The 14,878-nt window shown below is 48.7% G+C and overlaps 1 protein-coding gene across 1 annotated transcript in view; it reads right to left on the bottom strand.

Moving 5' to 3' along the window:
- epg5 (ectopic P-granules autophagy protein 5 homolog (C. elegans)) overlaps positions 1-10,923 on the bottom strand; it is a 229,378-nt gene extending 218,455 nt beyond the window's left edge. Inside the window, exons 1-2 of the mRNA XM_068032710.1 lie at positions 10,841-10,923; positions 9,086-10,147 (exon numbers count right to left, since the gene is read on the bottom strand). Coding sequence (XP_067888811.1) covers positions 9,086-10,147; positions 10,841-10,891 — 1,113 coding nt within the window. The 5' untranslated portion in view covers positions 10,892-10,923. The remainder of the gene's footprint in view (positions 1-9,085; positions 10,148-10,840) is intronic.
- Positions 10,924-14,878: the final 3,955 nt, after the last annotated feature.

The raw sequence follows: 14,878 nt of genomic DNA, 5'->3' as shown, positions 1-14,878 counted from the left end.
AAAAAATGAAATGAACCTAATCTGGCAATTATCACCCAATCAACCACTCCCAAAGTGGTGGCCTACGCACTACACATGCTGTGGTATGCATTACCTACAGAATACACTGCAGTAAGGTCTCCAACAGCATCTCCCTCCCCATGACCTCTAAAGGACAACAGCAAAAATATTAGGGGAAAGCCCTCACTCCTGGAATTCCCTACTTAACACTATCCTGGAGGCATAATGACTGCAACATTTTAAGGAGAAGGCAAAGTGCAGTAAATGCAGCTTTGCCAGCGTCATCCTACATCCAAGAAGGGAAAGTCAATTCTCCTGCTCTACAATTTAAAATTATTAATCTGTGCCCTATTATAAAATATGTTCACTGATTCTGAGACTGCAACTTGCATTTATATTGTGCCTTCAATGTAAAGAAACATCCCAAGACATTTTACAGGCACAAGAATACAAATTGAATGCCAAGCCAAAGAAAGCTCTATCAGAAGTGATTACAAGCTTAGCCAAAGACATTGATTTTAAGGAGGATCTTAAAATAGGAGAGGGAGGTTGCAAGGCAGAAGGGAATTCTAGAGCAGAAGGCCGAGGAAACTGAAGGCACACCAGCCAATAGTGGGTGTAAAGGCAAAAACACAAGGTGGAATCAAGGGAATGGAGAAATTGCATTTATTTATTTATTTTAGAGATACAGCACTGAAACAGGCCCTTCGGCCCACCGAGTCTGTGCCGACCAACAACCACCCATTTATACTAACCCTACAGTAATCCCATAGGCCCTACCACCTACCTACACTAGGGGCAATTTACAATGGCCAATTTATCTATCAAACTGCAAGTATTTGGCTGTGGGAGGAAACTGGAGCACCCGGCGAAAACCCACGCAGTCACAGGGAGAACTTGCAAACTCTGCACAGGCAGTACCCAGATTCGAACCCAGGTCCCTGAAAAGCAAGGCCATGGAGGAATTTACATTTACGAACATACGAATTAGGAACAGGAGTAGGCAATTTGGCCCCTCGAGCCTGCTCCGCCATTTGATAGAGATCATGGCTGATCTGATTGTGGCCTCAACTCTATTTTCCTGTCTACCCCCTATACCCTTTGACTCCCTTGACGATCAAGAATCTATCTAATTCAGCCTTAAAATATTCAATGACCCTGCCTCCACTGCTCTGGGGAAGAGAATTCCACAGACTAAGGTTCCGTCTTAAATGGGAGATCTCATTTTTAAACTTTGTCCTCTGGTGCTATTTTCTCCGACCAGAGGAAACATCCTCTCAGTATCCACCCTGTCAAGTCACCTCAGGATCTTATATGTTTCAATAAGATCACCTCTCATTCTTCTATACATCAATGGATAGAGGCCCAACCTTTCCACACAAGATAAACCCTTCATTCCTATTCGAATGAACCTTCTCTGAACTGCTTCTAATGCCAGGGGAGACAGTGGCATAGTGGTAATGTCATAGAAACACAGCAACATAGAAAATAGGAGTAGGCCATTCGGCCCTTCGAGCCTGCTCCGCCATTCATTATGATCATGGTTGATCATCCAACTCAGTGACCTGTTCCCGCTTTCCCCACATATCCTTTGATTCCTTTCGCCCCAAGAGCTATATCTAACTCCTTCTTGAAAACATACATTGTTTTCACCTCAACTGCTTTCTGTGGTAGCGAATTCCACAGGCTCACCATTCTCTGCGTGAAGTAATTTCTCCTCATCTCAGTCCTGAAAGGTTTACCCCGTATCCTTAGACTATGATCCCTGGTTCTGGACTGCCCCACATCCTTCCTGTATCTACCCTGTCAAGTTCTGTTAGAATTTTATAGGTTTCTATGAGATCCCCCCTCACTCTTCTGAACTCCAGCAAATATAATCCTAACTGACTCAATCTCTCCTCATACCTCTGTCTCGCCATCCCAGGAATCAGTCTGGACTAGTAATCCAGAGGCCTGGGGTAGTGCTCTGGGGATACGGGTTCAAATTCCACCGTGGTAGTTGATGGAATTTAAATTCGATTAATTAATAAAAATCTGGAATTAAATCTGCCGTTCTTAACTTGTCTGGCCTATATGTGCCTCCAGACCCACAGTAATGTGGTCAAATCTTAACTACCCTCTGAAATGGCCTAACGAGTCACTCAGGTGTCAAGGGCAATTAGGGATGGGCAACAAATGCTGGCCTTGCAGGTGACGCCCACATCCCATGAAAGAATAAAAAAATTATATCTTTAAGTAAGGAGACCAAAACTGTGCACAGTACTCCAGATGTGGTCTTGCCAAATCTCTGTCCAACTGTAGCAAAGCTTCCTTACTTTTATACTTGATTCCCCTTGCCTTCACAATCATTTGCTGTACATGCAAACTACAGGAAAGTGGAGTTGAGGCCGAGATGAGATCAGCCATGATCGTATTGAATGGCGGAGCGGGCTCAAGGGGGTGAATTGCCTACTCCTGCTCCTAGTTCTTATGTTTTTTATTTAGTTTTTAAAAAAATTTTATTTAGAGATACAGCACTGAAACAGGCCCTTCAGCCCACCGAGTCTGTGCCGACCATCAACCACCCATTTATACTAATCCTCCACTAATTCTATATTCCTACCACATCCCCACCTGTCCCTATATTTCCCTACCACCTACCTACACTAGGGGCAATTTACAGGGGCCAATTTACCTATCAACCTGCAAGTCTTTGGCATGTGGGAGGAAACCGGAGCACCCGGAGGAAACCCACGCAGACACAGGGAGAACTTGCAAACTCCACACAGGCAGTACGCAGAATTGAACCCGGGTCGCTGGAGCTGTGAGGCTGCGGTGCTAACCACTGCGCCACCCTTATGTGATTCATGTACTAGGACACCCAGATTCCTCTGTACCGTAGAGTTCTGCAATCTCTCGCCATTTAAGTATACTGCTTTTCTATTCTTCCTGCCGAAGTGGACAAATTCACATTTTCCAACATTATACTCCATTTGCCAAATTTGTGCCTACTCACTTAACCTTTCTATATCGCTTTGCAGACTCATGTCCTCTGCAGAACTTACTTTCCTACCTATCTTTGTATCATCAGCAAATTTAGCAACCATACATTCTGTCCCTTTATCCAAGTTATTGATATAGATTGTAAATAGTTGAGGCCCCAGCACCAATCCTGAGGCATTCCACTAGCTACAGCTTGCCAACCTGAAAATGACGCATTTATCCCTACTCTCTCCTTCCTGTTAGCTAACCAATCCTCTTTCCATGCTAAAATGCAGATTATAGTTTTAATTTTAAATTTCTGGTGTTGGAAGGCTGGGAACCAAGTTAGGGCCATCAGGATAGGGGTAATGTGAAAATGGGACATGGTACACAATGGGAAATAGGGCGCAGAGTTTTGCATGAGCTGAGGTTTAGGGGGAGGAGGCTAGGAGGCTGGTCAGGAGAACGTTTAAATGGATGAGCCTGGAGGTGACAAAGGAATTGATGAGCATTTCGGCAGGATATGGACTGAGAGAGGGTCAGTGCTGGGCAATTTTATGGAGGTGGAGATAGGTCAAACAAGCAAACAACATAAAGGCAGCACAGAGTTTGATAGAGGTGGTGGAAAGGTAGAGCTGGACTCATCAACGTAAATGTGGAAGCTGACCCCATGTCTGCAGTGATCTTGGTGGGTCAAAAACCTGATTAGACAGATTCAAAGAAGGAGTTGCAGGAGATATGGGAATGGATGAGAGGCAACAATAAGTTCAAGGATTCAGCAGAGAAAAAGTATTGGAGAAACTTAAGGGACTAAAATCCGACAAATCCCCAGGACCTGATGGCCTACATCCCAGGGTTCTAAAAGATGTAGCTGCAGAGATTGTGGATGCACTGGTTATAATTTTCCAAAATTCCCTAGATTCTAGAATGGTCCCAGCAGATTGGAAGTTAGCAAATGTAACACTGTTATTCAAGAAAGGAGAGAGAAAACCGGGAACTACAGACCAGTTAGCCTGACATCAGTCCTCAGGAAAATGCTGGAATCTATAATTAAGGAAGTCTTAACAGTACATTTAGAAAATCATAGTATGATCAGATAAAGAGATAAAGTCAACATGGTTTGGAAATAGTGTTTGACAAAATTATTAGAGTTTTTCTGAAGCTGTAACTAGGGTAGATAAAGGGGAACCAGTAGATGTAGTATACTTGGAAATCCAAAAGGCATTTGACAAGGTGCCACACAAAAGGTTAATAGACAAGGTAAGAGCTCATGTAGTTGGGAACAATATATTAATATGGATAGAAGATTGATTAATGGGCAAGAAGCACAGAGTAGGGATAAACAAGGCATTTTCGAGTTGGCAGGCTGTGGAGTGCCACAAGGATCAGTGCTGGGGCCTCAGCTATTTACAATCTATTAATAACTTAGATGAAGAGACAGAGATTAATGTATCTAAGTTTACTAATGATACGACGCGAGGTGACAATGTAAGCTATGAAGAGAACACAAAGAGGTTGTGAAAAGATATAGACAGGCTAACTGAGTGGGCAATAAAATGGCAGATGGAGTATAATGTGGGGAAGTCATAAGAACAGAAAAGCAGATTTTTTTTAAAAGGCATGAAACTTGTAAATGTTGATGTTCAGAGGGACTTGGGTGTACTTGTATAAGGAACACAAAGTCAGCATGCAGGTACAGCAAGCAATTAGGAAGGCAAATGGCATGTTCGCCTTTATTGCATGGGGACTGGAGTACAACAATAAGGAAGTCTTGCTACAGTTGCATAAGACTTTGGTAAGACCACACATGGAGCACTGTGCGCAGTTTTGGTCTCCATATTTAATGAAGGATATGCTTGCATTGGAGGCGGTACAGCGAATGTTCACCAGATTAGTTCCTGGGATGAGGGGGTTGTCCGATGATGAGGGGCTGAGTAAATTGGGCATATATTCCCTGGAGTTTACAAGAATGAGAGGTGATCCCATTGAAACATACATGATTCCGAAGGGGCTTGATAGGGTAGACACCGAGAGGTTGTTTCCCCAGGCTGGGAAATTTAAAACATGGGGACACAGACTCAGGATAAGGAGTCAATCATTTAGGACTGAGATGAGGAGAAATTTCTTCACTCAAAGGATTGTGAACGTTTGGAATTCTCTACCCCAGAGTGTTGTGGATGCTTCATCGTTGAATATATTTATGGCTGAGATAACACAGATTTTTGGCATTTCAGGGAATCAAGGAATATGGGGAGTAGGCGGGAAGGTGGAGTTGAGACTGAGGATAAGCCATGATTGTACTGAATGGTGCAGCAGGCTCGAGGGACTGAGGGGCTGCATGGTCGACTCCTGCTCCTATTTCTTGTGTTCTTGTGACTTGGAGCAGACAAGCTGGAGATAGATATTTTGTGAGGAAATAGGGCTAAGGAGAGTTTCATTTGAGGGAGACTTCATTGTTGATCCTTCAAACAAAAGGTTTCAAATTTTTGGGCACTTCAGTTAAATTCTCTCCCCCTTAATCTTTTTTGCTCCTATTAATACAGCACTAAATTTCAAATTTCTCGTTATGATTAATATAACTGTTATACTAATGGATCCGCATTGCGCATTTCCCTTGACTTCAATATTCTTTCTACACCAATCTACAAAAACTGTGCACACCACTCCAACTTTGGCCTAACTGATTCAACAACAACTTATATTTAAATAGCACCATTAATGTAATAAAATATCCCAAGGAGCTTCACAAGAGCATTATAAAACAAAATATGGTACAAACCACATACAAGGAGATATCAGGCCAGATGACCAAAAGCTTGGTCAAAGAGATAGGTTTCAAGGAGTGTCTAAAGGCAGGGTATTCGAGCGCTTAGGGTCTAGGCAACTGAAGGTGCGGCCACCAATGGTGGAGTGATTAAAATCAGGGATGCATAAAAGGTCAGAATTAGAGAAGCGCAGATATCTGGGAGGATTGTGGGGTTGGAGGAGATTACAGAGACAGCGAGGGGTGAGGCCATGGAGGAATTTGAAAACAAGGGTGAGAATTTTAAAATCAAGATGTTGCTTGACCAGGAATCAACGTTGATCAGCGAACACAGGGATGATAGGCGAACGGCACCTGGTGCGGGTTATGACAAGGACAGCAGAGGTTTGCACAGCCTCAAGTTTATGGAGGATAGAATATGGAAGAACTGCCAGGAGTGCGTTGGAATAGTCAACTCTAGGGATAGCAAAGGCATGAATGAGAGTTGCAGCAGATGAGCTGAGACAGGGTCAAAGTTGGGCAAATGTTATGGAAGTGGAAATAGGCGGGCTTAGTGATGGCGCGAATATGAAATCGGAAGCTCATCTCGGGGTCAAATGTGACACCAAGGCTGCGAGCAGACTATTGCCAGAGAGAGGGATGGAATCAGTGGCTAGGGAACAGAGTTTGGAGCGGGGACTGAAAACAATGGTTTCAGTCTTCTCAATAGTGTGCTTTCCTAATAGCATTGTGGGTGTACCTACACAAGATGGGCTGCAGCAGTTCAAGGCAGTGGCTCACCACCACCTTCTCAAGGACAATTAGGAATGGGCAACAACCTTGCCAGCGGTTCTCACATGCCATCAAAGAAAAAAAAATAATTGGAGGAAATTTCTACTCATCCAGTACTGGATGTCAGATCAGCACTCTGATAGATTAGCAACAGTGGAGGAGTCAGAAGAGGTGGTGGTGAGGTAGAGCTGTGTGTCATCAGCATTCATGAGAAAACTAATGCTGTGCTTTCAGATGATGTCACTGAAGGGCAGGATGTAGATGAGAAATAGGAGGGGGCCAAGGATACATCCTTGGGGAACACTGGAGCTAACAGTGCAGGAGCAGGAAGTGAAGCCATTGCAGGTGATTCTCTGGCTATGATTAGATAGATAAGAATAGAACCAGGTGAGAAGAGTCCCACCCGGCTGGGCAACAGTGGAGAGGTGTTGGAAGAGGATGGTGTGGTCAACTGTGTCAAAGGCTGCAGACAGTTCAAAAAGGATGAGGAGGGAAAGTTTACCTTTCGCACATTCACATAGGATGTCATTTGTGACTTTGATAAGAGCTGTTTCAGTACTATGGCAGGGGCGGAAACCTGATTGGTGGGACTCAAACATGGAATTCCGGGTAAGATGGGAATGGATTTGGGAGGCAACAACATGGTCAAGGACTTTGGAGATGAAAGGGAGGTTGGAGATGGGATGGTAGCTTGTAAGGATGGTGAGGCCAAGGATTAGTTTTTGAGAGGGGTGATGACAGCAGATTTAAAGGAGAGAGAATGCCTGAAGAGAACTATTTACAGTAACAGTTAACATGAGACCACCAGAAAGAGAAGTTAGGTGGTCAGTAGTTAGTGGGAATAGTATCAAGGGAGCAGCAGGTGGGTCTCATGGACGATGAGCTCAGAGAGAGCATGAGAAGAGACAGGGAAGAAACTAGAGAAAGATGCAAATTCAGGACTAGGGCAGAGGGGAGCATTAGAAGTAGTTTAGCCAGGCTGGCTAATGGAAGCAGGGGCGTGACGGAGGCAGCTGACTGGAACTAAGATCGAGACCATCCAAAGAAGTCCATGAGCTCCTCTCACTTATTGTTGGAGGTGAGGGTGCAAGAGGCAGGGGAGAGGGGTTTAAGAAGATGGCATGCAATAGAGAAAAGAAACCAAAGAAATAGTGAGCAGTGTTAGCAAACAAAAGCTGGACCAGATAGTGTTTGAAGTGGTCCAATCAGATCTGGCAGTGGATGGCTAAACCAGTTATTCCACCATATAATTTCATGTCTATGTCCCACGGACTTAAGGGAGCGTAGATGAGGGCCGTACCAGGTGAATGGCCAAGGTTAGAGGGAGTAATGATTTTATTGGGGACTAGGATGGACACAAGGGTGCAGCTGAACAATCAGTAGCTGCAGAAAAGTTGTGGTGAACGGAGGGCCAAAGGCTGGACACTGAGGATTCAAATGGATTGACCATTTTGCTGCTTTTTAATTAAATAACCCTTTCAAAAATTGAATTCCATGTACTCTCACGTTTTTCAACTTCCAATCTTGCTTTTTAAGACCTGTATATCTACATTACTGGATTTCTCAATTCTGTTGTGAATTTTAAAATGCAGGTTGCATTTCTATTCTTTTTCCCCCCCAAGCTTTGAATTTATCCATGTTGAACTGCATGTGCCACGACCATCCACTTCCCTAAGTTATCTTAAGAGTTGACCTCCTGCAGTCTCCCACATTCTTCAGTTCACCATATTTGAGATATATTCACAAATTTGGGGATTTCCTCCCCCCAACCCCACCCTTGTTTAAAGAATGCATGACACTAATGTCAGAACCTTGACTGGATTAACAACTCCATGCTGCCTAAATGCATCACTATAAATGGCTTATATAATATAAATGGCTTAATGGCGCTAACTGCGCTATTAATGCCTTTTAGAAGTTAATGCAGATTAAGAGGAATACATGGACATCTAGCCAAAAAAAAATATACACTCATCAACTACCTAACCAGGAGCTGTGGCAACCTGAAAAAACAGAACTGGAATACAACAAAGGTGGCCGAAAAGAATTAGGAGCAAAATAACTAAACAAATGGAATCAAGAAAGTAGATTGCGTGTGCTCTTTTTCATTAGTTTTAAAAGTCTGAAAATCAACTACAGTCCATGCAAATGAACAAACTTCAGATTTTTTAAAATTCCATTTCCACATATTGATACCAGCATGAACAGAGTGATGATACCAGACGGGCAACTCTATCTATAATACATTTGGTGGCTCAAACTTGGAATTCAATACAAAAGCAAATACTGGATGCTGGAAATCTGAAATAAAAGCAGAAAATACTAAAAATGCTCAGGTCAGGCAGCACCTATGAAGACAGAAACTGAGTTAACATTTCAGGTTGATGACCTTTCATCAGAACTTAATGAAATACAATTCTACATCCAGTTCTGATCTCCAATTTTTTAACAGCACACCAATAAAGCTGAACTAAAAACAATTATGTTGATTCTTGAAAACAGAATGTTAATTAGTGATGTTGGTTGTGATTAAAAGTTTCAAGACTAGGATCTATTGAGCAAAACTCAAAACTAAAAACAAAATCTGACCTGGATAGTCAGTTGCTCTTCCTTGAATGTCCAAAGTCTTTTTTTGATACTCTTATAATTACACATCATTGTCTGCAGTTCTGCTTCAGCCAGCAGAAGTTGTTTTCTACATCTCCCATAGTTCATAAGTAGTTCAAAAAGATCATTTTTATCCTGACTGGCCAGAGAAAGAAATTCTTCAGTGTATGTATCAACGTTTTCTAGCCACGAACCTAATGCAAACATTTTCAGCTCTTCTTTTGAGAAAGGTACAATTTCGGGTTCTCTTGGAATCACTGGATACAGTGTTCTGGAATGAGGTGAAACCTGCTCTATGATTGCAGTTCCAGGATCTCCCCTGACTTCCAATGGCAAATCAGGATACAGTCTTTCAATGGTCAACTGTACAGGAAGATCTGCAGTGATGGTATGCAGCTCCATATCAATAGTCTCTCTCTCACTATCATCCAGTATTAAAATAACAGGTTTTTGAATGTCCTTCCTCATTACCTCCTTTTTCTTCAAATCAACTGTTACCTTCTGTGAGGAAATACTTCTAGAATGCAATATCATTTGGTCCATTGAAGCACCACAAACAGCAGGTTCAACATCACTAATATTCTGCAAATGTTCTTGGTTTTTGTCAATAGTAGTCTTACTGGAGCAAGGCAGTTCATTAGTTTCTGGAATCTCAGGCACCTCTTGAAGCAGAGTATTATGGTAAGAGTTTATTTTTTTTGCCTGATCCACTTGAATCTGTTGATCTTCACTGTCTAACCCAACATGTTGTTTTGAATCAATTTCAGATTCAATAATTGTAATGGGCACAGCTTCTAAACGTGATTCAGACTCTTGAGTATTTTTCACAGTCATCTCAGCTCCCAACAAACCTGAAAGCAATTGGTGATCCTCAGTTTGGCCCTCATTAGGTTTTGAAATAGTTTTTGTTTGGCTATCAACTGCAGTAAAGGTGGATGAGGAAAATCCTGTTTTTGTTATTGTATTAGAAACTGATTCTTGGTCTGATTCAGATTTTGAAATTTCCTTTTTCTTAATTTCTGCAGTATCTTTTTTCTTTTTATCCTGAAAATCCCAAAAAATGGTAGACATTAGCCCTCTTTCAATATGGTTTCACAGACATCAGTTTCACTTTCTTTATTCACCATATAACATTGGGCCTTTGTGTTTAAATTCTGGAGTCACAAGTTTCCATTATGCTTTCATCCAAGAGGAGAAAAACCAAAAGTGCTTTGCGTTTCAAAAGAAATGACAAAGTTTGTATTTCTTTGCAGATATGAATAGAGTAATGTTTAAGCAACAGGTAGTTGTGGCGAAATATTAAATTTGGAAAGTGATAATTTGTGAAATTAAATCACTAAACAGTTATATTTAACTGTACAAAATGTGGATGTTTTAAAGTACAGATTTTTATTCAAAGGGGGTCTACACCAGAAGTACATCTATCAATAGTGCAAGGTATAGAGATGTCAACGAGACTGCTAGGAATGAAAATGCGACAGAGCAGTGTTTTTCCAAGAAGATAACAGTTATACATTCAATACAAGCCCAACACCTCATCAGGTAGAGCTGCTAATCCAGATATAGTGTTTTCCCCCGTCTCACTCTTGATTCCTTAGACTTCCTGCGGCCCTACATCTACCCCGGGGTGGGGGTTGCATGAACAACTGCCAGAACTGATGCCTTTTCGCTGCTGTCAGGTACGTTCGTCAGAGAGCGCGGAAGGTGGCCTAGACCTCCGACTGCTCGTTGTGTTACCTGTACTTTAGCTGCCTGCCTAGATTTTCTCGGGCGCACCATTTCCGCCATTCTGAACCGCTGCACCAGGCCAGCGCCGACTGGGTGGGGGGAGGGGAGGAGAGTCACAGGACCATAGGTCACGTGTTACGCAACTGTTCTCCGTGACGAGCCGGCGCCTGAGGCTGAGCATGCGCCAACGAGGAAGAGCCAGGGGATAGTGGTGGAGCAGTGATGTGGGTGTGGGTGTAGAGGGTAATGGAGAGAAGGGAAAAGGGGTGTGGGTGGGGGAAGAGGGTAATGGGGAGAAGGGAAAGGGGGTGTGGGTGGGGGAATAGGGTAATGGGGAGAAGGGAAAGGGGGTGTGGGTGGGGGAAGAGGGTAATGGGGAGAAGGGAAAGGGGGTGGAGGAGAAGGGAAAGGGGGTGTGGGTGGGGGAAGAGGGTAATGGGGAGAAGGGAAAGGGGGTGTGGGTGGGGGAAGAGGGTAATGGGGAGAAGGGAAAGGGGGTGTGGGTGGGGGAAGAGGGTAATGGGGAGAAGGGAAAGGGGGTGTGGGTGGGGGAAGAGGGTAATGGGGAGAAGGGAAAGGGGGTGTGGGTGGGGGAAGAGGGTAATGGGGAGAAGGGAAAGGGGGTGTGGGTGGGGGAAGAGGGTAATGGGGAGAAGGGAAAGGGGGTGTGGGTGGGGGAAGAGGGTAATGGGGAGAAGGGAAAGGGGGTGTGGGTGGGGGAAGAGGGAAATGGGGAGAAGGGAAAGGGGGTGTGGGTGGGGGAAGAGGGAAAGGGGGTGTGGGTGGGGGAAGAGGGAAAGGGGGTGTGGGTGGGGGAAGAGGGAAAGGGGGTGTGGGTGGGGGAGGAGGGAAAGGGGGTGTGGGTGGGGGAAGAGGGTAATGGGGAGAAGGGAAAGGGGGTGTGGGTGGGGGAAGAGGGTAATGGGGAGAAGGGAAAGGGGGTGTGGGTGGGGGAAGAGGGTAATGGGGAGAAGGGAAAGGGGGTGTGGGTGGGGGAAGAGGGAAAGGGGGTGTGGGTGGGGGAAGAGGGAAAGGGGGTGTGGGTGGGGGAAGAGGGAAAGGGGGTGTGGGTGGGGGAAGAGGGAAAGGGGGTGTGGGTGGGGGAGAAGGGAAAGGGGGTGTGGGTGGGGGAAGAGGGTAATGGGGAGAAGGGAAAGGGGGTGTGGGTGGGGGAAGAGGGTAATGGGGAGAAGGGAAAGGGGGTGTGGGTGGGGGAAGAGGGTAATGGGGAGAAGGGAAAGGGGGTTTGGGGGGAGAGGGGAAAGGGGGTTTGGGGGGGTTTGGGGGGGGGAAGAGGGGAAATGGGGTTTGGGGGGGAGAAGGGAAAGGGGGATTGGGGGGGGAAGAGGGGAAAGGGGGTTTGGGGGGGGAAGAGGGGAAAGGGGGTTTGGGGGGGGAAGAGGGGAAAGGGGGTGCGGGTGGGAGAAGAGGGGCAAGGGGGCGTGGGGAGAGGGGGGGTGTGGGGGAGGAGGGGGTGTGGGGGAGAGGAGAGGGGGTGTGGGGGAGGAGGAGGTGTGGGGGAGCGAGAGGGCGTGGGGGGGAGAGGGGGCAGAGGGGAGAGGAGAGGGGGCGGGGAGAGGGGTTGGGGGGGAGAAGAGGGGCGGGGGAGAAGAGGGGTGGGGGAGGAGGGGGCGTGGGTGGGGAGAGAGGGGAGAGTGGGTGGGAGGAGGGGGTGTGGGTGGGAGGAAAGGGGTGGGGATGTGGTTGGGGGGAGAGGGGATGTGGTTGGGGGGAGAGGGGATGTGGTTGGGGGGAGGGGAAAGGGGTGGGGATGTGGGTGGGGGGAGAGGGGAAAGGGGTGGGGATGTGGGTGGGGGGAGAGGGGAATGGGGGTGTGGGTGGGGAAAAGGGGGTTTGGGGAAGGGGGGGTGGGAGAGGGGAAAGTGGGTGTTGGTGGGGGAGAGGGTGTGTGGGCGGGGGGAATGGGGGTGGGGGAGGGTGATGGGGAGAGCGGGTGTAGGGGAAAGGGGGCGTAGGGGAGAGGGGAAAGGGGCGTAGGGGAGAGGGGAAAGGGGCGTGGGGGAGAGGGGAAAGGGGGCGTGGGGGAGAGGGGAAAGGGGGCGTGGGGGAGATGGGAAAGGGGGCGTGGGGGAGGGGGGCGAGGGGGAGAGGGGAAAGGGGGCGTGGGGGAGGGGGGCGAGGGGAAAGGGGGCGTGGGGGCGAGGGGAAAGGGGGAGAGGGGAAAGGGGGAGAGGGTAAAGGGGGCGTGGGGGAGAGGAGAAAGGGGGAGAGGGGAAAGGGCGTGGGGGACAGGGGGAAAAGCGTCTGGGGTAGAGGAGAAAGGGGGCGTGGGGGAGAGGGGAAAGGGGGTGGGGGAGAGGAGCCGTGGGGGAGAGGGGAAAGGGGGTGTTGAGAGGGGAAAGGGGGCGTGGGGGAGAGGGGAATGGGGGTTTTGGGGGAGAGGGGAATGGGGGTGTGGGGGGAGGGCAAGGGGGTGTGGGGGAGAGGGTAATGGGGGTGTGGGGGAGGGTAATGGGGGTTTGGGGAAAGGGGGTGTGGGGGAGAGGGTAATGGGGGTGTGGGGGAGAGGGTAATGGGGGTTTGGGGAAAGAGGGTGTGAGGGAGAGGGTAATGGGGGTTTGGGGAAAGGGGATGTGTGGGGGGGGTTTGGGGAAAGGGGGTGTGAGGGAGAGGGGAAAGGGGGTGTGAGGGAGAGGGGAAAGGGGGGTGGGGGAGAGAGGAAAGGGGGGGAGAGGGTAAAGGGGGCGTGGGGGAGAGGAGAAAGGGGGCGTGGGGGACAGGGGGAAAAGCGTGTGGGGTAGAGGAGAAAGGGGGCGTGGGGGAGAGGGGAAAGGGGGCGTTGAGGAGAGGGGAAAGGGGGCGTTGAGGAGAGGGGAAAGGGGGTGTGAGGGAGAGGGGAAAGGGGGTGTGAGGGAGAGGGGAAAGGGGGTGTGAGGGAGAGGGGAAAGGGGGGTGGGGGAGAGGGGGGAGAGGGTAAAGGGGGCGTGGGGGAGAGGAGAAAGGGGGAAAGGGGGCGTGGGGGACAGGGGGAAAAGCGTGTGGGGTAGAGGAGAAAGGGGGCGTGGGGGAGAGGAGCCGTGGGGGAGAGGGGAAAGGGGGTGTTGAGGAGAGGGGAAAGGGGGCGTTGAGGAGAGGGGAAAGGGGGTGTGGGGAGAGGGGAAAGGGGGTGTGGGGGAGAGGGGAAAGGGGGTGTGGGGGAGAGGGGAAAGGGGGTGTGGGGGAGAGGGGAATGGGGGTTTTGGGGGCGAGGGGAATGGGGGTGTGGGGGGAGGGCAAGGGGGTGTGGGGGAGAGGGTAATGGGGGTTTGGGGAAAGGGGGTGTGGGGGAGAGGGTAATGGGGGTGTGGGGGAGAGGGTAATGGGGGTTTGGGGAAAGAGGGTGTGAGGGAGAGGGTAATGGGGGTTTGGGGAAAGGGGATGTGGGGGGGGGTTTGGGGAAAGGGGGGTGTGGGGGAGAGGGGAATGGGGGGTGTGGGGGAGAGGGGAAAGGGGGGTGTGGGGGAGAGGGGAAAGGGGGGTGTGGGGGAGAGGGGAAAGGGGGGTGTGGGGGAGAGGGGAAAGGGGGGTGTAGGGGAAAGGGTGTGGGGGAAAGGGGGGTGTGAGGGAGACGGGAAAGGGGGTGTAGGGGAGGAGAAAGGGGGTGTAGGGGAGAGGGGAATGGGGGTTTTGGAGGAGAGGGGAATGGGGGTGTGGGGGGAGGGCAAGGGGGTGTGGGGGAGAGGGTAATGGGGGTGTGGGGGAGGGTAATGGGGGTTTGGGGAAAGGGGGTGTGGGGGAGAGGGTAATGGGGGTGTGGGGGAGAGGGTAATGGGGGTTTGGGGAAAGAGGGTGTGAGGGAGAGGGTAATGGGGGTTTGGGGAAAGGGGGTGTGGGGGAGAGGGTAATGGGGGTGTGGGGGAGAGGGTAATGGGGGTTTGGGGAAAGAGGGTGTGAGGGAGAGGGTAATGGGGGTTTGGGGAAAGGGGATGTGTGGGGGGGGTTTGGGGAAAGGGGGTGTGAGGGAGAGGGGAAAGGGGGTGTGAGGGAGAGGGGAAAGGGGGGTGGGGGAGAGGGGAAAGGGGGGGAGAGGGTAAAGGGGGCGTGGGG

This window comes from Heterodontus francisci, chromosome 1, assembly GCF_036365525.1.
Source record: "Heterodontus francisci isolate sHetFra1 chromosome 1, sHetFra1.hap1, whole genome shotgun sequence".
NCBI classification, from domain to species: domain Eukaryota; kingdom Metazoa; phylum Chordata; class Chondrichthyes; order Heterodontiformes; family Heterodontidae; genus Heterodontus; species Heterodontus francisci.
Note: the sequence above shows the minus strand (reverse complement) of the source record. Positions and strands in the feature narration are given on the sequence as shown.